The following is a 20,526-nucleotide window of genomic DNA, read 5'->3' as shown; positions in this document are numbered from 1 at the left end:
ACCTGAAGAGGAAGATCCAGTAGTATGGGAGATGACTGCATAACCGTCTTCCAAGAACAAGAAAGCTTTTCTGGCAAAGAAACAGCGGACTTGCTCTGTTTGCTGAAAGAGCACTCAGTTACTAGAACAAGTGGGTTAAAATGACAGGGTTTCAGTAAAAAAATGAATAGTCATAGTAAGGAGTGAGGGCCCCGTCCCTGGAGGGATTCAAGGAGAGGCTAGAGGGGAGTTGGCTACAGCAAGTAGGGGGCCCTTCATTGTCCCTCCAGTTCTTTCGACCCTGAAATCCTGACTTTAAGCCCCAACTAAGAAGACAAAAACAAGAGGCTCAGGAGGAATCTGAGCTTGAATAAAGTCAAAGCTGATCAATAAGAAACAGATGGGGGTGAGCCTGCTGACATGGAGAAATTTGCAGAAATGAAGTCAGGAGGGAGTGGTAACAAAGTCCATGAAGACTGTCCAAAATATTGTCATGCTTAATCCCCACCATCATCCTGGGAGGTCAAAGTTACCCTCATGGCCATTTCACCATGAGCAAAGGGAGGTCTACAAAGCCCAAATCTTGCCCATGTACTGTGCTAGCTAGAAAGGGCAGACCTGTAACTGGAGCCCAGTTTTCTGACTTACAGTCCAGTATACTTTCCAGTGGAGAAGGCAATGGCAACCCACTCCAGTACTCTTGCCTGGCAAATCCCATGGATGGAGGAGCCTGGTGGGCTGCAGTCCATGGGGTCGCTAGGAGTCGGACACGACTGAGCGACTTCACTTCCACTTTTCACTTTCATGCATTGGAGAAGGAAATGGCAGCCCGCTCCAGTGTTCTTGCCTGGAGAATCCCAGGGACAGGGGAGCCTGGTGGGCTGCCGTCTCTGGGGTTGCACAGAGTCGGACACGACTGAAGCAACTTAGCAGCAGCATTCTTTCCAGTTCAGTCTACAGAATTTCATGTAGGATTAAGAAAGAGGGGTCAAAAGTGAAGAGATGGGACTTCCTGCCTGCCAGTGCTGGGAACATGGATTGGGAACATGGATCCTCCCGGGCTGAGAAGACCCCGCATGCCTCAGGGTAACTAAGCTTGTGTGGCACATCCACTGAACCTGTGCTTTCGAGCCGGGAAGCCACAACTCCTGAAGCTGGTATGCCCTAGAGCCCGTGCTCTGCAACAAGAGAAGCCACGACAATGAGAAGCCCACACATCATAGCTGAAAAGTAGCCCCCGCTTGCCTCAATTAGAGAAAAGCCCTCACAGTAACGGAGACCCAGCACAGCTAAAAATAAAATAAATAAATTAAAAAAAATGGAGACATGGGCTTTAAGGAATAACAACTTCCTTTCAGATTTCCCTGCCTTCCCCCCACCTTTCTTCCTTTTCCCTTCTAGACTGGATGCCTGGGGCACTCTGATCATCCTAAATGATGGCTCTTAACATTCTGATGGTTCCCATGGTTTATGGTATTAATGACAAGACTTTAGTTGGTGCTCAAGGGCATCCACAGGGCTCCTCCTCACTTTACAGCATTGTCCTCCACTTCTCCATGTCTCGACTTGGAGTGGGCAAGCGTAGGGCAATAGAGACTGGTGGGAAATGAAGCATGCTTGTTCTGTTCACAAGGGCAATCTGTTGAGCTGGTTGTAACTGGAAGGAAGCATGAACCAGTGATGCCAGCTCCGCCAATCTCTTAAGAGAAGAAGGATATAGACTTTAAATAGAAAACCTCCCCAAACTTTAATGGCTAAGCAACAAGGAATTCAGTTTATCAAAAAACACTGTACAGAACAAATAAAACCCATCTGAGGATCTGGCTCGCAGGTGGACATTTTGCAACTTGTGATACAAAACCTTACCCCGTAGATGAAGCTAGTCGTGATGAGCCCGGTGTGGAGGCAATCATTCTTCCCGGAAGCCCCATGTTACTAAACTTGCACCTTTCCCTTGGCACTTATACTAGTCAGTCCTGCTAGACTGTAGGGTTTTGAGTTTTTTCTACCCTTTGGAGATTACATGGTGCTCCATTCAGATTAGGTACTTACAAATAGCCTTGAACTTGGATTAAGTAGAAAAAGAGTTGAAAGATCTGCTTTTGCTTAAATGGAAGTCAATAAAAGGGGCTGATGAGTAAAGATATTTCCAGATTCCAAGCCTGGGTAATGATGATAATTTCCTGGAATAACTGTGTAGGTGGATCAAGCAGAAGGTTCAAGGGAAAGTTGAAGCATTCAGGGTTGATTATATTGTGCTCATTCAGAATTTAAGAGCTTAAAGTACTTTTTGAGTTTATTTCCCTTGCATCCACAAGAAAGAATCTGAGGCCAGAACATCATCAGGAAGTCATTATAAAATGTTTGTGCTCAGAGCTTCTATGCTATAACACAAATTAGAAGGAGCATTGAATGGCGAGAGGGCACATACTGTCCTGGTCCAACACAGTTTATTTTCCAATATTGTTTTAAAAAAAAGAATAAAGACTGATTGAAAGTTCCTCCAAAGACATCTCTTAGCTGATTTAACACATGATCTCTGCATGCTTCTCTCTTCTCAGTACTGGCAAATAAATAGCTGCTCTTAACATTTTTGTGTGTGTGTATCACAGTATTGAATGAAAGGAAGCAATTGATATCATTAATATTAGTGACCTCATGGGAGAGTTTGACCTGAGTTATCTTTTTTTTTTTTTTCCTTGCAGCCTTGAAAGACTTGGCTTTTTTTTCTTTCTTTCTTTCTTTCTTTTTTTTTTTTTTACTACAATGGATATGCCCTGTACTCAGAAAATTGTTTGGATTTCAGAACAATGACATATAATCTTGTGGATGGATCGAATAATGTGATCTTCAATACAGCAGAATCACTGTACTTTTTTTTTTACTGTACTTTTAATAAAGCTAAATCTCACTATTGGACTCAGTCAAATTTAAGGTATTTTTATTATCAGTGTTTACAGATGAAAGAGGCAAGAAAAATAATAGCCATTTATTGACTGCCTTCATTCTTTAAGTACATTCTTATTCCATTTCCAAAAGCCTGAGGAGTGCATTATTATATCTACCCTACAGATGAGAAAACCATGACTCAGAGATAAAGAAAACTTTCCACAACTGCAAAATGAGTGAACTGCCAGGGTTAGAGGTCCAGCCCAGACTGGTCTCCCCTCTGCATGTTGCCCACTGGTCATCTAGGGATCTTTCATTCCAATGGTCGGCCAGAGAGAATAAATTTCTTGAGTGCCCCGAGGACCTACACCCAGGCCTTCTGCCTCATGGTCCAGAACTCCTTCTGTTTCCCCAAAGCCATGGCTCCATGACAGACTCCGTTGCCTCTATGAAGGGCAGAGGAAGGCTGAAGACGCCTTAGTACCTACAGGGGCAGAAGCTTGCTAGCTTATTCAACATAATGCCAGCCCTGCCCAGTGACTGCAAAGGATCTGAACGATACTCTGTATCTCATTAGAGATGGCCTTGCCATCTGTTGATAAAGACCTATCTACAAACAGACAGAACAATTCAAGTGGAGAGCAGCCATACATAAAGCAGGGAAGTGTGTGGGATGCTCCGTCAGCATGGAAGAACGGCAAGTGCCGAGTTGTACAGATGGGAGGGGAGAGGCTGCCTGCCGGGGCTCTAACCTCACCAGTGGACCTAGGAGGGAGCAGCCACGTTGGCAAGAGCCTACTCGTACCTGCCATGCCTGTCAAACCCCAGATTAGAGCTTCACACTTTCATGGAACTCGACAAACTTCTCCGAAGACTGCTTTGAGGAGCACGGCCTCCTTCTGGGCTGTCTTTTGACATAGGTGAATTCTGCCACTTGGGCTCTCAAGTCATTTATTTAAAGGGTCCGTGCATCACTTGCACTAGAAATTGCTATGTGTCCCTCCACATCCGCCTTTCCCCTTTGTTTATTCTGATTTTTAACTGGGCACAGGGCCACCTGGAGCACCATGATATTCTCAGCCTCTGTTTCATCCAGATGTGTCCACGTACCCAGGTTTTGTTTGGCTGAATCTGAGAGGAAATGATACCTGCAAATTCTGTCCTGACAGGCAGAGAGGTGCCTTCCTCCTCCTTCCTCCATTCTGCTGCCTAAAACAAGGCCAGCAACAAAGTAAGGCACCATTACTGCATTCTCTCATTTAATTTTTATTCAGCGTCTACTAAATATAGACTATGGTACTGGGGCAAGACCACTGGCATGATGGCAACAGTTAACTAAAAGGAGATGGCATCAAAATTCTTTTTTTTTTTTGGCAGCACTGCACAGCTTTTGGGATCTTAGTTCCCTGACCAGGAACTAAACCTGGGCCCTTGGCAGTGAAAGCACAGAGTTCTAACCACTGGACCACCAGGTGATTCCCAAGCTCTTCTTTCCCTTCGATTTGTATTTGCCAAACTTGGAATGTTAGCCCTAGGAACATATTTTAGCAATAATATAGAGGTGTTGTTTTTTTTTTCCCTGCATGGGTATTTGCTCTCAGGAGGAACCCAGAATGGTCTAGGTCCAATGTTTAACATCACCGCATTTCTATTTCCAAGTTGTTAGAAATGTGAAGAGGCAACAGGGCATACTTGAATAAAAGACATTTGCCTGTTATTCTAAATCAGCTTCCCTTGCCCACAGATCAAATGATTCCCAGGACAAGGACCAGGGTTGGGATTCCTGATTTTTGACTCCCAGCCCTAGAAGACAATCAATACCTGCCTGCTGAATTGAATGCATCCCTGGAATATCCTGGGTGTAGCACTAACATCTGCTCTTCCTCTTCCCAGACTCATTGAACGGCAACCTAATGACATCCTCAAGCAGTTGCTTTCCTCTTTGACCTCTTTCCTCTTTAAAAAGACAAGACGGGGGAATAACAAAAGATAAGCAATGTAATTCAAGGATGCTCGGACTCTGCAGATTCTCATTCGCTCTGGCTGGCACGAGGCAGCCCCTTCTCCATGCCAGTCTCCGCAGCATCAGCCTGGGTGCAGCCACAAACACACGTCAACAGGCCAGGATCTTGTGTCAGACTGTGGAGAGTTGTGCCCGTGGTTAAGATGCTTCCCATGGCCCATTGGATTGGTCTTGAGCATACGGTCCAAACTCCTTCACAACATGGGCCCGGCGTCTGTATAATGCAGCCCCCCACCCAGGGCTCTCCTTCCTAGGAGTCACCACTCTCCTGGCATTTCTGCTTTGGTCGGGGCTCCTCTCTTTTGCAAGGAGCCCCTCTCCTATGTCCATCTTTTCTTCATCTGTTGAACACCTACCTAATCTTTAAAGGTGTAACTCAAGAATTACCTCTTTGGGGAAACCTTTCCTTTTCCATCCAGACCTCCCTCCTACAGGTTTCCACAGTGTACTGGGCTTACTCAAACCACAGCCTTTTCTGAGTTCGATGTGTCTATTTCTTACCTTCTCCTCCATCAGCTGTGCACGCCTCAAGGGCAGGAATCATGCCTCCACCCCGAACTCACAAGTACTGAAGCAGTGCCTACTGCCTACCAAGCACTCTGCCATATTTGTTAAACATGAAGTGAATGGACGAGATGTCTCACTCATACTAAACATAGGCATCAGCAATAATTTACTGATATCTATATCCCAACAGCCCTTAACCTAAATCTGTATCTTTTTTTAGGATGCAAGAAAGTCATAAATAAGAGACAGCATGAATTCAGGCTTTTCTGCCTCCAAAGACCAAGCCACTTTCCACTATACCATTGTACCAAGTTGCTTCTTGGTTCTGCCTCCAAGAAATATGAAATGAGAATGTGAAGTAATTATATGTGGAATATAAACTATGATACAAATGAATTTATCTAAGAAACAGAAACAGGCTCACAGGCATAGAGAACAGGCCTGTGGTTGCTGAGGGAGAGGCCAGTAGGGGAGGGATGGATTGGAGGCTGGGGTTGGTAGAAGCACACTCTTACATATACAATGGATAAGCAGCAAGGTCCTGCTATACAGCACAGGGAACCATATTCAGTGTTCTGAGAAAGGCCCTGACGGAAAAGAATATGAAAAAGAATATGTACGACTGAATTACTTCACTATACGGCAGAAATTAATACAATATTGCAAATCAAATATCCTGCAGTAAAATAAAGTGATAAAAAAGGAATGTGAATTAACATGGAGCAAATTTGAATGCATCGATTGAGCACAGAGTTTGGAGAACACTTCTAACCTGAACTGCTCAATGAAAAAATAATATTTCCCGCCTAATCAGAAGGATGGCATCAGAAAAAAGTTTAAAAATAATAAAAAAATAGAAGAGAGGCATGAAGATGCATTCATTGAAAAAGGGTTCAAGTCTGCTGAGGTTTACATAAATGTTGATTGTGGTTAATCTTATGCTAAGTGTTACTTAAATATAGAATATTATTTTGCTGAGCACTACAAAATATAGAACATTTCCCTACAAAGTAAGAATATAAAATAGATCATCTACTATCCATCTCATTAATAATTCAAATCTACTGCTTCTTCATCCAGGCAATGAATAGCAGGGCTTGTAGCTTAGTTATTATTTTCACTGGTTTGAAGTATCATGGAACTGTTTACTAGTTCTGTGATACAAGCTAATAAGCAGTCAGAGGTAGGGGTACATGGCAGAATACAGAGTTTCTAGGGAAAAAGGCCTATTAAGCAAAAGAGAAATTGAGCTTAGCTTGGGTAATTAAATTTCCACCTATCTTCACAGTTTTAAAGTAGAAATGGGAAGTCAAAGTCAGCATTGGAAGTATTTCAATTATAGTTTAGCATAGCTATGATGAAGCTAGTCTACCATCCCATTTGAAGGTGGCACAGTAGTAAAGAATCCACTTATCAATGCAGGAGACATGGGTTTGATCCCTGGGTCAGGAAGATCCCTTGGAGTAGGAAATGGCAATCAACTCCACTATTCTTGCCTGGAAAATTCCATGGACAGAGGAGCCTGGAGGGCTACAGTCCTTCAGGTTGCAAAGAGTCAAACACGTCTGAGCATAGCACAGCTCAAACAGAGGGGTGTTTAAATATGATTTGAAGAAATGGGTTCTGAGTTCAACTTCTCTTTTTCCTAACAGGCATCTTGCCTTAAAGCCTATGCATTCCACCATAGACACTACTTTCCGAATGCTTGTTAAAACTGGCCTTGGGTCTGGAAATCCAGACTAACTGTCTGGGTCTGTGAGTCCTCATGCCCCTGCTGAACCAGCTGCTTCCCACTGTGGCTCTGTGACCTCAGTGTGAGGCTGAGGTAGGGCACTGCTTCCTCTGTGCAAAGCTGAAAACTTTAGGAAAGTCTGCTAAAGTAGGGCCAGTTAGGGAGAAGTGCCTTGGGAAGAAAACTCAAAACTCTGCACAAGAAGTTTACAACTAGTAATGAAGATGAAGATGATGGTGATAAAGGCTGACATCATTACCAGTACACGTGCTGTCTGCAAGATCCCATGTTAAGTATTTTATATATTCAACTGGCCTTAATCCTCACTGCCAACCTATGAGGTAAGCAGTGTTTCCTTCCTTTGATAACTGAGGAAACTGAGGCATGGAGAGGTAAGGCTCTCTGCTCAGGGCCACACAGTAAGCAGCCAAGGGGCCAAATAGAGAATTCCAACCAGGATGTCTGACTTGGAGACTGGGCTTGCTTCCTTCTCATGTGCCTCCGTTAACAAAGGAGGCCTCTCTATAAGTCAAAACAGCATCAACCTGTCTGGGAAAAATGAAACTGTGTGGAATAAAGGCCAACACTGCATAACGACGGAGCACAGGCTTTTGCATCTGACGGGACCGTTACCCTCTATATCTCCAGAGCCTCCGCTGAGGTTTTGAATATGGAAGGCACGCAACACATAGTTGATGAATGAATGAATCAAAGCACTCTGCCAGTGCCTGATGAGTAGTAAGTGCTCAATACACTGTTGCTGTTCTTAAATTGGCTCATTGCTTACGCACCCTGTTCCAGGAAGGTGGCCTGAGGTGGTTTTTCTTAGTCAATACCTAAAGGGACCGTGAAGTCACATAAGAAGAAATCAATTCTCTTAGCTGTACTATTGATGCAGGCTATAATTATATACCGAGAGATCTTGTTTAGTGTTGTGCATTAAACCCTAATCCAAAATTCCCTTGATGAATCACGCGATCTTATTTGACCTTGGAGATCTCCAGCGACAAAGCTGAGTTGTTGTTTTTTTTAATAATTTGAAAGCCTGGTCCAAAAGTAAAATAATATCATTGCAATCAAAACCTTCACCACTGCTTTCTACAATTCCTCAGAGATCACCCTTCATTCAGTCCTGGAAAGTGTCCACTGACACCTGGAAAGAGGTGGTGGGAGCTGTCATATCCGTTATTATCCATCTATTGGTGAGCCCCTGGGTTTTCCAGCACTTTTTTTCTCCCCAACTAGATGGCATTATTAGATTTTGAAACAGATTTTCAAATGAAATCTAAAACACAGGCTATGCCTAGAACTGCCACTATGTTAGATTTCTTAAGAAAAGTAAGTGATCTTCACTACTGATTTATGTAAAAGTAGTACTCCAAACTCCAATAAGTAACAGAAGGCAAAAACAGTATTTTGAACACTAGAGGAAATACTACCTGTGAGTTCAAAGTCTTATCCTCTAAGATGTACATCTTTTCCCCCCCAGTAATCGATGAATGGTTTGTTAATCCTTAGGGATATTTTGGCAGGAGAAAGAGTGAAGCAAACCACAGTTCAAGACCCAGTTCTACCAATTAATAACTGCTGTTGTTGCTGTTTAATTGCTAAGACGTATCCTATGCTTAGTGACCTGATGGACTATAGCCCACCAGGCTCCTCTGTTCATGGGATTTCCCAGGCAAGAATACTGGAGTGAGTTGACATTTCCTTCTCCAGGGGATCTTACTGAATCAGGAATCGAACCTGTGTCTCCTGCTTTGGCAGGTGGGTTCTTTACCACCGAGCCCCCTGGGCAGACCCTAATAGCTGTGTGATCTTATGCAAAAATTTAACTTCTCTGTCCAGAAACCTGTTTAAAATGGAAAATGGATACCTCATGCTATTATGGGGATAATAAGGAGTATCCTAACATGTGCCATGTACTCAGAAGTATTTAGTGAAGGAGAAGAGTCGTTAGAATTTTTTAAATTGCTTGACAACATAAAGTACTGAACCATGAAAATGACTATCTCTGGGGGGTTACATTTGCCATCACGTGGGATGGTTTAATGCTTAACTTAGTAAAATTTCCTCTGCTCATCAAATCTTTGGGGTACAACTTAAAGACTGCTCACATATTACTTTAGAACCACTAGAGATGCAGGAAAAATATGTTACAACTAAGTAGCAAGCTATCTTATTGTTGGGACAAGTAGAATATTAGTAAAGATGTAATTTGGAGGCTGAATGAAAGCTGGTCTGCAGTCCAATATAAGAGAGAAGGATAAATTTATTAAAGTTATCTTTCTGGAAGTGAAGGGTAGAGATCTTTTTGCAAATATTTTAAAAAATTCATAATTTAGAACTTGTATATTAGATTCTGGAGAGTAATTGTGCTCCTGGACTATAAGGATGTAAACGTTTTTTTGGTATATAACAATAAAACGAAAAGGTCATGAATTTCTTTCTGTCCCCTTCCCAATCACACTCCACCTTGGAGGATTGTTTAGCAATTGTTGAGACTTCTGTTCAACTTTTGACCAGGAACCTTCTCTGGGTTCTCAAGTCCCTGACATGGTTAGAAGCTCACAGTTTCCAATAACTAGTTAGACAGGCCAGAGAGGAAGAGAAAGAAACCTTCCATGGTTAAGGAAAAAATATATATTTATATATAGTATACACATGCAATGGGGCTTCCCAGGTGGCACGAGTTGTAAAGAACCCTCCTGCCAATGCAGGAGATGTAAGAGACATGGGTCTGATCCCTGGGTTGGGAAGATCCCCTAGAGAAGGTTACGGCAACCCACTCCAGTATTCTTGCCTGGAGAATCCCAAGAAGAGCCTGGTGGGCTATCGTCCATGGGGTCACAAAGAGTCAGATACGACTGAAGCCACTGAGCACACACATACACATACACATGCAAAACATTTTTATGAGTGTGTGCACGTGTGTGTATGTACAGGTGTGTATTTTCCCCCGGAGAGATACATTTACCCAAAAGAGGAATACAAAGGCACATCCGGTGAGTATTTTCTAGAGAAGGTCTTAACGTGGTGGATATTTTATTCTCAAACATTTTTAAGATAAATTTTCCATTCTAGATAGAGCGGAGAGTTCACAACTTATTTTACCCTGTTTGACGTCCTCATTGAATTATCTCTCAATCGTTTTTGAACTAGTACCTTGGAATGAGCTTAGATTTAGAGCTTGGAAGGAATACATTCCCTTTACATAAAGAGGTTTTCCCATTACATAAAGAAATTCTAGGCCAGGCATGGGCTAGAGGGTTTATGACCTCCCTGGAAAGCTGGGTTATTCACCGCAAAGCTGTGATGCCATTTAAGCTTACAACCTAAGCATACCCAGTGATAATAAATGTTTCAGGTATCATTTTCTTTTCTATTTGTCAATTTTAAGTTTCATCAGAAAGTACTAAAACAGGCTATTATAAATTGTTGATAGCTGTATCCAGAATCACTAAGTTTGCAAAGGGTACTCCCTGAGTTATACATTAAAATCTGCTTCTTTAGGAGAATAACATTAATGAAACCACTGTTTTGCTGTTATTGCTTTGAATAAATCTGACACTCAGAGGTAGCAACTGTCAATGTCTGAATTACTTTCCCACAGTTAAAAGACTCGAAACAGGGAGGCACGTTTCAGTGGGCTTTCCTGCTTTACCATGTCATTAGATGAATACTGCTCCTTGCCTCTCCCTGATGTGACAGGTGGCTGCAAAATCTGCCTGCTAACTTTCTCAGGGAGCATCTGTCACTTGTAAAAAATCCCTTCCTCCCACTCTGAAAGGTGTTTGGTACTTTCTTGAGAGGTGAAATAATATTCAACAGTACACATTTAAACATGTTAAGTTTCAGGTACTTTTTAGAGTTACTGTCTAACATTCAGTTTTACATTAACACATTTATTTCCAAAATGGCCTCAGTTCTAGTCCATTTTGTTACCAGAGGACAAACACGCTTTTGTTGTGAGGGTCAGAATCTGCCATGAGGAAGCCATCCCATCCTCCACACCGCAGCCTCCCTACACATTCCTTTTTGGTTTTCAGAAACTAAAGATGGTCTGGAGATGTAATGAGAAATAAATATTATTTAAAATTCTGGGGGGGTGGAGGGAGGCTCACAAGGGAGCGCAATATATGTATACAGATAACTAATTCACATTGTTGTACAGCAGACACTAACACAATATTGCAAAGCAATCATACTCCAATTTAAAAAAAATAAAATTCCAGCCATTGAACAATGAGGGTTTCTGTCAACTTTAACATTTGGTTCCTAAAATTTACCACAAATATCTCCAGAGGGTTTTAATGTTTGAGAAGGAAATCGTACACAACTCAAAGTCTTCTAAGCTGCTGAGTGAACACCGTGGTTTTTGAAGATTCTGAAAGAGCTTTAGAGCTCTACAGAACCAAAAAGGTCGACGGCAGCCGGGTCCTCTGCACAGCACTGCATTTGCAAAGCATGAGAAACAGGCGTGAAGCTTGACAAGCTCTCCTAACAAATACCCACAAGCTTCTCTTCCAGATCAACCCTACGATCCCCCCAATATCCACATTTTCATTTGTGCCGCTTGTCTCCTCCCAAAGCAGAGGGCAAAGCGCATCACCCCAACTCTGCTCCATCCTCCTCCTCCTCTGCATCCTGCCAAACAAAACTAGTCATGGAATTTTCACTGGTTCAAATGACAAATAGATTTCAATGTACTAAGTGGCCAAGATGTGCTGGCTTTTTCTTTTCATAACTCACACAACAGCATGACACAGACTATGAGTCAGTCATATACTTTCGTGTGGAAAAAAGTAAATGAAATTCAAAAAGCATCAAGCACTTTTCTCAGCATCATTCCTGTGTGTCCAGAAAGGTTAAGAGACTTGCCCGAGGTTGCATGGATTGGGAGGATATTGGGAAATTCTCAAAAGCAGAGGAGAGAAAGCAGGACTTTTGAGTCACCTTGGAAAGGCCCTGGACTTCTAGATGGGAAGGAATAGTCCTACAGCAATCCTAGGATTTCAAGTGTATGAAGAATTATTACTCTGAGAACAAATTTCTGCTTCTATTTCCCCCTCTTCCAAGAGAACCACCAGGCTTCAAACATAACATGAGGGATTTAGCTTAAGCACAATTTCAAAAAGGAGCAGCATGAAAAAAATAAAAATTATGGTATGAGACATTGATAGCCTGGTGAGGTCCCTGAATAGGTCCCTGAATGAATGAATGATGGAAACAGGTTAAAGGGAGGGCTGGGTAAGAACACATCAGATAAGGTGGCCTTTCTTTGCCTCTACTGTGCCCACTACTGGCATGCTTTTCCCTCAGATCGCCACACGGCCCTTTCACTCATTTCAGATTCCTGAATGACACTAGAATAATGACATTTAAGAAACCGCCACCTTGCCAGAAATGCTTCTACTGGCCACCCATTCAAAAGTGGTCAATGGAATTTTTGGACAGAGAAATATGGTGAAACGCATCTGCCTGATTTCCTCCTCTTTGGGGAACTATTGATCTAGCAGTCCTGGCAAAATTTCAGAAATAGGAGCTTGAAGGGCCCCCAGTGCAACCTCCCTTCCAGCAATTCACCTCCTCACTCTGCTCCATGTTTCTTCAGAACCCTCATCACTGCCTGAAATTACATGCGTGCTGTGTGCTAAGTTGCTTCAGTTGTGTCCAACTCTCTGCAACACCATGGACTATAGCCCGCCAGGCTCCTCTGTCCATGGGATTCTCTAGGCAAGAATACTGGAGTGGGTTGCCAGGCCCGCCTGCAGGGGATCTTCCCAACCCCAGGATTGAACCCGCGTCTCTTATATCTACTGCATTGGCAGGCGGCTTCTTTACCACTAGCGCCACCTAGGAAATTATAGCATGCATTTATTTGCTAGTTTGTTGTCTGCCTCCTGGGTTAGAATGTGCACTCCCTGAGGGCTGGAATGGTTGTCTTGTCCATCTCCCAGTGCTTAGAGTATCGCCTGGTCAGGAGTTAAGTGCACTGAACATATGTTTTTTATTTTTTTATTGAAGTGTAGCCGATTTACAATGTTATGCCCATCTCTGCTGTACAGCAAAGTGACTCAGCTCTACATATCTATCTATATATATATATGTGTATATATTCTTCTTTTTAAACTTTTATATTTTATTCATCATGGATTTTTGTATTATTTTTTCTTTTCTTTTCTTTTTTTTAATGGTACAAGAAATATTATTTAGTTACTGAGTTTCTTCACCATGGGGCATGTGGGATTCTAGACCCCAGACCAGGGATCAAACCTGTGCCCCCTGCAGTGGAAGCACAAAGTCCTAACCACTGAACCACCAGAGAAGTCCCCTTTTAACTATTCTTTTCCTTTATGGTTTATTCCAGGAGACTGGATACCATTCCCCGTGCTATACTGTAGGACCTTGTTGTTTGTCTAGTATAAATAGTTTGATCTAAATCTCCAGCTCCAAGGGTCTTTGACACTTCTGATCTTCCTATAAGACCTGCCATGTTTCCCACCTGTCCTAAGGAACAGAAAGAAGCTTTATGAGCCCCTGTCTCCTGTATGGATGCCCACGGAGACAGGACTAGATCCCTGGACTTGAATTAGGAGCCCTCCAGCCCAGAGAGGAGGCATCCACCCTCTTTCTGTGTGGGAAGCTCTCACTGCAGAGAAGGGGCAGTAGGTACAGGTAAAGTCTCGAAGCTATCAGAAATGTTGCTTCTGAAACTGCATCCATCAAGGCTTTGCTTAGGGGAATGGATCAAGGTGTTTAGGCAGAAGTTATTCTAGATAATACTGGACTGACTTTGCCCGTACCTACCTGTGTCTAGAACACACAAGAGGCTTACTTTACACATGATCATCTATGCCCAGCTCCACTCCGACCAGCCAAGTCAGAAGTCCTGGGCGTGGGACCTGATCCTTGTCAATATTTTAAAAGCTCTCCAAGGGGATACCAATGTGTAATCAGATTGAAGAACCACTGGACTAAAGTGAAACAAAAATTTCATTACCCATCTTTGGATCTTTCATTTCCCCAAGAGTTTGGCTCCTTGTTGAAGGGTGGGGGTAGGGAGGACTATTTTCAGAATATGAGAAGAAAACTCGAGAAAAGCAACCCTGTTCACCTGCGTATACACAGACATACACACAGAGATACACGAACAAACAGATACACACAGATACAAAGGCACATATACACACACACGAATACATGAACAAACAGATACTCACAGACACACAAACACACACAGACACAAACACAGACATATACAGACACACATCGATACAAACACACAGACCCCAGAGACACACACAGACACACACACACAAACACACACAGACACACACACAGACACGCACACACAGACACATACAAAGACACATACACTCAACACGCACAAGCAAACTCTACAGTTCACTGTGTCATTTTCCTCCTAGTGAGAGTTTTGAGTTTATCTTTCTGAGCATCCTTTTGCCATCAGACAGCTAAGTTCCCAACACTACCAGTGGGATTTCTGGAGAAAGACAAATATGGGGGTGCATTTACCTTATTTCCTCATGTGTTTGGCATTACTGCTTAAGCCACTTTGGCAAAATTTAGGAGCTGGGAGCCTGCGGGGCCCCCAGTGCAACCAGCAGAGATCCCCCATGGAAGATAAGGTGTCCTGAATTGCTGTAAGTCACTGCATCTGCATTTGCTTCTGCCCCCTCAAATAAATCACTGCATTTGCGAAGAGAGGCTGCTTGATTGCATAACCCTGGTGTGGTTTCTATTCCATGGGGGCTCCAGGTAGAAAGGGAGAGTTTGCAAAAGGCAAAAAAGCCTGAGATCAAGCAAGCTGGATGCAGGCAGGTGAGACAAACCCTCACCCGGGGTGCCTCCCTTTTCTCCAAAAGGAATACTAAAGGTTTAGAAGAAAGAAACTCCCGGCTCCACTGTGAGTCTGGAAGAGATGATTAATGAAGTTTACCTTCGGTGAAACTTTGGTGCCAGAATTTGACATCTGAACCTCTCTTCATGCCACTAAGCCATGCTCGTTTTTGAACAAGGAACATACAGGTTTCCTCAACCAACCTCTTTGGCCTGTCTTAATTTTGCTTGATTACTGCTTAATTTAAATGATTAAATGGCTAAGTTACCAGGTTGTGTGTGTGTGTGTTTGGGGGGATGGGAAGGAAAATGCTTTCTTTGTCCTGGATTGTCATTGTAAACTCAGTTGGAGATAGGACATTCCAATAAACTGGCAGAAATAACTCACCACCTTTAGAGAATGTCTGAACAGGTGATCATACCTATGATGGCAACAGCTAACATGTATTGAACATGAAATATGTCAGGCACTGTGTGAATTGTTTCCCATGTATAATTTTCTTTAATCCTCCCATCAAGCCAAAGAGGTAGGAATGACTATTATCCCCATGTTACAGATAAGAAAACTAAGGCACAGAAGGATTCAGAACCTTGTTCCAAAGAAACATATCCATGGCGATTGCAAGTTACCAGTATTTAGCAGGAAGGACATATAATGCATCTTTCTGGTGGGAGTCTTCTCAGAAAACCCCACACGGTTCTGATGGAAAATGTGAGAGGCTTCATCACCCCGCCCCTCCTCCCCGTTTCCCCTCCAGTTTCTCACAGAGATCCTGCTGCAGTTAAAGGCATTGACTCACCTGTCTGTAAAATGAGCTGCCTTCCCATCTCCGCGCCCTCCCTCTTCCTGTATCAAAATCTACCCATCTTCCAGTTAAGTACCACGCTTAACTTGGGATGCGCTATGGCGCCATCCCAACCACTCCAGTACAACCAGCTGTAAGAATTTTGTGTCCCCTGAATTCCACAAAATACTCTGCCTTTAAGATATATTGGGCTTGTTTGCAACAACATGGATGGAACTAGAGATGATCATACTAAGTGAAGTAAGTCAGAGAAAGACAAACACAATTTGATATCACTTATATGTAGAATCTTTAAAAAATGACACGAATGAACTCATTTACAAAACAGAAATAGACTCACAGACATAGAAAACAAGCTTATGGTTACCAGAGAGGAAAGGCGCTGGGAGTATAAATTAGAAGTTCGGAATTAACAGATCCATTCCTATATATAAACTAGATAAAGAGCAAGAACCTGGTGTATAGCACAGGGAATTGTATTCAACACCTTGTAATAACCTATAATCAAAAAGAATCTGAAAAAAGAATATATATATATATATATATATATATAGAGAGAGAGAGAGAGAGAGAGAGGCTTCCCTAAGGCATCAGAGGGTGAAGAATCTGCCTGCAATGCAGGAGACCTGGGTTCAATCCCTGGGTCCAGAAGATCTTCTGGAGGAGAGAATGACTACCCACTCCAGTATTCTTGCCTGGAGAATTCCATGGACAGAGGAGCCTGGCAGGTTACAGTCCATGGGATTGCAAAAAATTGGACACGACTAAGTGACTAACACACACACATATATATATAAACATATAACTGAATCAGTTTGCTGCCCACCTGAAACATTGCAAATCAACTATATCTCAATAAAAAATAAATAAAATATGGAATAATGCTTAAAAAGATAAATATTGGGCAAATGGTTCTTTCTATGTCTATATTACAAATACCTACGTCATATAAGCATATTTTAAACTCTCTTCCTCTATGAGCACAGTGCCTGGCAGACAGCAGTTCTCTGAGAAATATTTTCTCAACATTATTTCGTGGACCAAAAAAGTCTATATTTTCACAGGACAAGCATGCAATTAAACGAGAACTGTTAAGAACAGAAGGGCATTGTAAAGTTTTACTTTAGGTACACACAATTCTATTCCAGTCCGGTGTTCAGAGACGTCTTTTACCCAGTTACCCATATACTTTAAACAGGTTTTAAACTGGAGGGGCTTTGTGGACTGCTCTCTTCTGGAGTGTATACAGCAGGTATGACCAGCCAGACTGTCTCTACACGCATGTTTGCACTGTGGACGCAGCCGTAGGCAGCACCCAACCGTTCCCTTCTAATTTTCTGAACCTCAATATGACAGGTGGTGGACACTTTATAGTACTGCCATAAGAATTGGTAAACACAGGGCCACACATTTAAAATATGCAGAAACAACAAACCAGATTCTTGAATCCAGTTCAAAAGAGTGTTCAAAACCGTAATCTTGAATGACAGAGCCATCCATTATGCTAGTGGACACACACATTCCCATCTGGGAAGCACCAGGGAGTCCTCTTGCACACCCCAAAACAAAGAATTCCAGGTCTTCCTTTAAGTCAAGACTAAGGGAGGGTGGGAAACGATCATGCAGTGTGATTCCCCTTTCCTTCCCCCTGAGACACAATGAGCAAGTGTCCTTTTTGTTGTGTGTGTGAACTGCTTAAATAAGAAGCTTCTGCTAGATCTTATTTTCAATATGAGAGAAGAAATCAAAATTCCCATTTCGCAAGCATGGCACCTTTTTCAGAACACAAAAGCAAAGGGGCGAAAGGAAAGAGAACGTGTGTCATCAGGAGACAATTACCCATGACAATCAGACAACTGCTGCAGACACTCAGCAAGGACCAGCGCCCTAGGATACTACATCTCGAGATGCGAAATTTATTTATGCCTGAACTTTCTTTATGGAAAACTGTTCAGGGGAAATGACTTGCTTCTTCTGCCTGACAAAGGAAATTTAGACAGCTCTTTTCCAACTTTGATTTTCTGAGAGCTGGGGATTGAAACTGCTGTCTTTTGAAGAGCTTTTGTTCAGTTTGCACATCATGGCCTATGTAAGGGACATTCCATGAAGGGGTTAAGGTCCCATGATCGGGGTGTCCTGGGTGCGATCATTATTATATGCGCTTTCTTCATTGAGTCATTGATTTGAAACCCCTCAAAACACTAAGGACTAGCAAATTCTTATTGACACAGAGACTATGAAAACATGTCTACTGTGAAAAGGATTGACGGGGGATCACCTAATAGGAAAGGCAAGAAGACACAGACAATGATTTTTCAAACCTTATCACATGCAAAATGAATGTGCTAGTCTCTCTTCTAACTTATTCTAATTAACAGAGCCAGGCACTCACCCCATGCATTTCTAGCACAGATCCTGAGCTGAGAACTATGAATCAAAGTCCTGTTCCCTTAAGCTAACAAGGCTGCTGGCAGCTTCGGCAAACAGCAACAATGAAACAGAAGATTGCAGGTGCGTACCTTAACCTCCTGGTTGGTAAAGACCTCCACATCCACCACGCAGGCAACCAGAGTGGAAACATCACAGTCCATGCTAGGGGCTGGCATTCCCCCTCCGGAATTGACAAGAAAGAGTTAGGCAGCCTCCGAGTCCTGCGGGCTGGGAAGAACCTTCCAGGTAGATGGTGCCGGGGCCGGCCGGGCACTGCCCTGCCCTGGGGATGGCCGAGCTGGGCACCTGAACCCACTCGGCTGTGCGCACACACACAGCCCGCCGCGGCTCAGGCAGCACGGCAGAGTAAGAGCGGCCGGCTCTCTGATGGCAATGACATCACCACAAAGACTGACACAAGCTGGAGCTATTTTTTTTCCCCCAGCCTTTTATCTCTAGGCAGTGCAGTGGAGCAAATTGAACATGATTATGTGCTAAATCTGAACTCAGACTAAATCAATTCAGGCAGTAGCTCGCTAGGAACTGAGTCATAGCTGTTGTTTCAGCCGAGTGCTTATGTTTGCAAAAAGCCAGGGTGGGGCATGGGAGGGGGGCGGACATCTGACACCAGAGACTCTGTTTGGGTTGGGGGTGGGTGGGGGAATTATGCTGCCTATGAGCCTGCTGAGGTTAAGGTGTGACAATTTCTCTGCCTCAGAAAGGAGCAGGAAGTTGAGGCATTTTGCAAATTGCTTGGCTTCTGATAATTGCCCTGTGCCTCTCGGAGCGGACACACAGGTTCTGGGCACCCTAATGCATCTCGGGCGGGCATGGGCTAAATAGAAATCCATTCTTGGAGTGACTAAGAGAGCTGGGCATCAGTCATTTAGGCAGCCTGGTAAGAGGAGATAATTAGAGGTTTGTGAATGTCTATTTGAAGCATATAAGTGCAGACCAGGAACTCTAAAAGCACCCCTCGAAGCTCTGGATTTCAGGCTGTCGCCAAGGTCATTCAAACCCAAAGCAGCCAGTGGGAAGGAGTTCCAGCAAACGTCTCACGCAGGGACAGATGGCAGAGTCTAACAGGCGAACGCACTGACGTGGGTCATTGTCAGAACCTCAGGGCTTGATTTCACCCGAGACTTTGAACTTGTCCAGTGGCCTTTTCAGTCTCTTTTCCTGATTGTGAACCCCTGAAGGGCAGGGCTGGGGATAATTCATCTTTATATCTTGAGACTTTAGCCGAGTGTCTGGCATGAGAAGGCAGTAATTGTTTAATGTATGAACAAACCAAACGGGAACAGCCTTCACAGCAGAAGTGAGCAAAGGAAAAAAAAAAAAAAAACCTGAATCATTTTCATTTTATCATTGGTTATAAAAATACCGGTAGAATGAACTGACATTCTGGCAGGATCTATGCCCAGTAGAATGCAGGTGCGTCTTCTGTGGCTATCAGAGGTCACGATTTGTAACAGATTGGTGCCTTTCTAACCCAAGGCTGGACAAAGTGGTCAAATTTTGCAGGCAGATGAGAAAGGTGACCTTTTAGACTGAAGGCATACAAGTTTTCTGGTTGATCCTCATTTGGGGTTACATGTGAGTCTAATGAAAGCGAAAGAGAGTCTAATCAGTTCAGCTCAGTTCAGTTCAGTTGCTCAGTCGTGTCCGACTCTGCGATCCCATGGACTGCAGCACACCAGGCTTCCCAGTCCATCACCAACTCCCAGAGCTTGCTCAAATTCATGTCCATTGAGACAGTGATGCCATCCAACCATCTCATCCTCTGTTGTCCCCTTCTCCTGCCTTCAATCTTTCCCAGTATCAGGGTCTTTTCCACTGAGTCAGTTCTTTGCATCAGGTGGCCAAAGTATTGGAGTTTCAGCTTCAACCTCAGTCCTTCCAATGAATATCCAGGACTGGTTTCCTTTAGGATTGACTGGTTAGATCTCCTTGCAATCCAAGGGACTTTCAAGAGTCTTCTCCAATGCCACAGTTCAAAAGCATCAATTCTTCGGTACTCAGCTTTTTTTATAGTCCAACTCTCACATCCATACATGACTACTGGAAAAACCATACCTTTGACTAGATGGACCATTGTTGGTAAAGTAATGGCTCTGCTTTTTAATATGTTGTCAAGTTGATCATAGCTTTTCTTCCAAGGAGCAAGCATCTTTTAATTTCATGGCTGCAGTCACCATCTGCAGTGATTTTGGAGCCCAAGAAAATAGTCTCTCACTGTTTCCATTGTTTCCCCATCTATTTGCCATGAAGTGATGGGGCCGGATGCCATAATCTTC

At 43.2% G+C, this 20,526-nt stretch overlaps 1 protein-coding gene across 3 annotated transcripts in view; it reads right to left on the bottom strand.

Moving 5' to 3' along the window:
* RCAN2 (regulator of calcineurin 2) overlaps nucleotides 1-20,526 on the bottom strand; it is a 285,698-nt gene that overhangs the window by 86,949 nt on the left and 178,223 nt on the right. The window contains exon 1 of one of the 3 annotated variants that reach the window (XM_025268981.2): nucleotides 18,319-18,757. The exons of the other annotated variants lie outside the window; for them this stretch is intronic. Within the exon in view, the coding sequence (XP_025124766.1) occupies nucleotides 18,319-18,405 (87 nt within the window). The 5' untranslated portion in view covers nucleotides 18,406-18,757. Of the gene's footprint in view, nucleotides 1-18,318; nucleotides 18,758-20,526 lie in introns of those variants that run through there. 3 annotated transcript variants of the gene reach the window in all.

Source organism: Bubalus bubalis, chromosome 2 (genome assembly GCF_019923935.1).
Source record: "Bubalus bubalis isolate 160015118507 breed Murrah chromosome 2, NDDB_SH_1, whole genome shotgun sequence".
Taxonomy (NCBI): domain Eukaryota; kingdom Metazoa; phylum Chordata; class Mammalia; order Artiodactyla; family Bovidae; genus Bubalus; species Bubalus bubalis.
The sequence above is the reverse complement of the archived record's forward strand: the minus strand, read 5'-3'. Positions and strand labels throughout refer to the sequence as shown.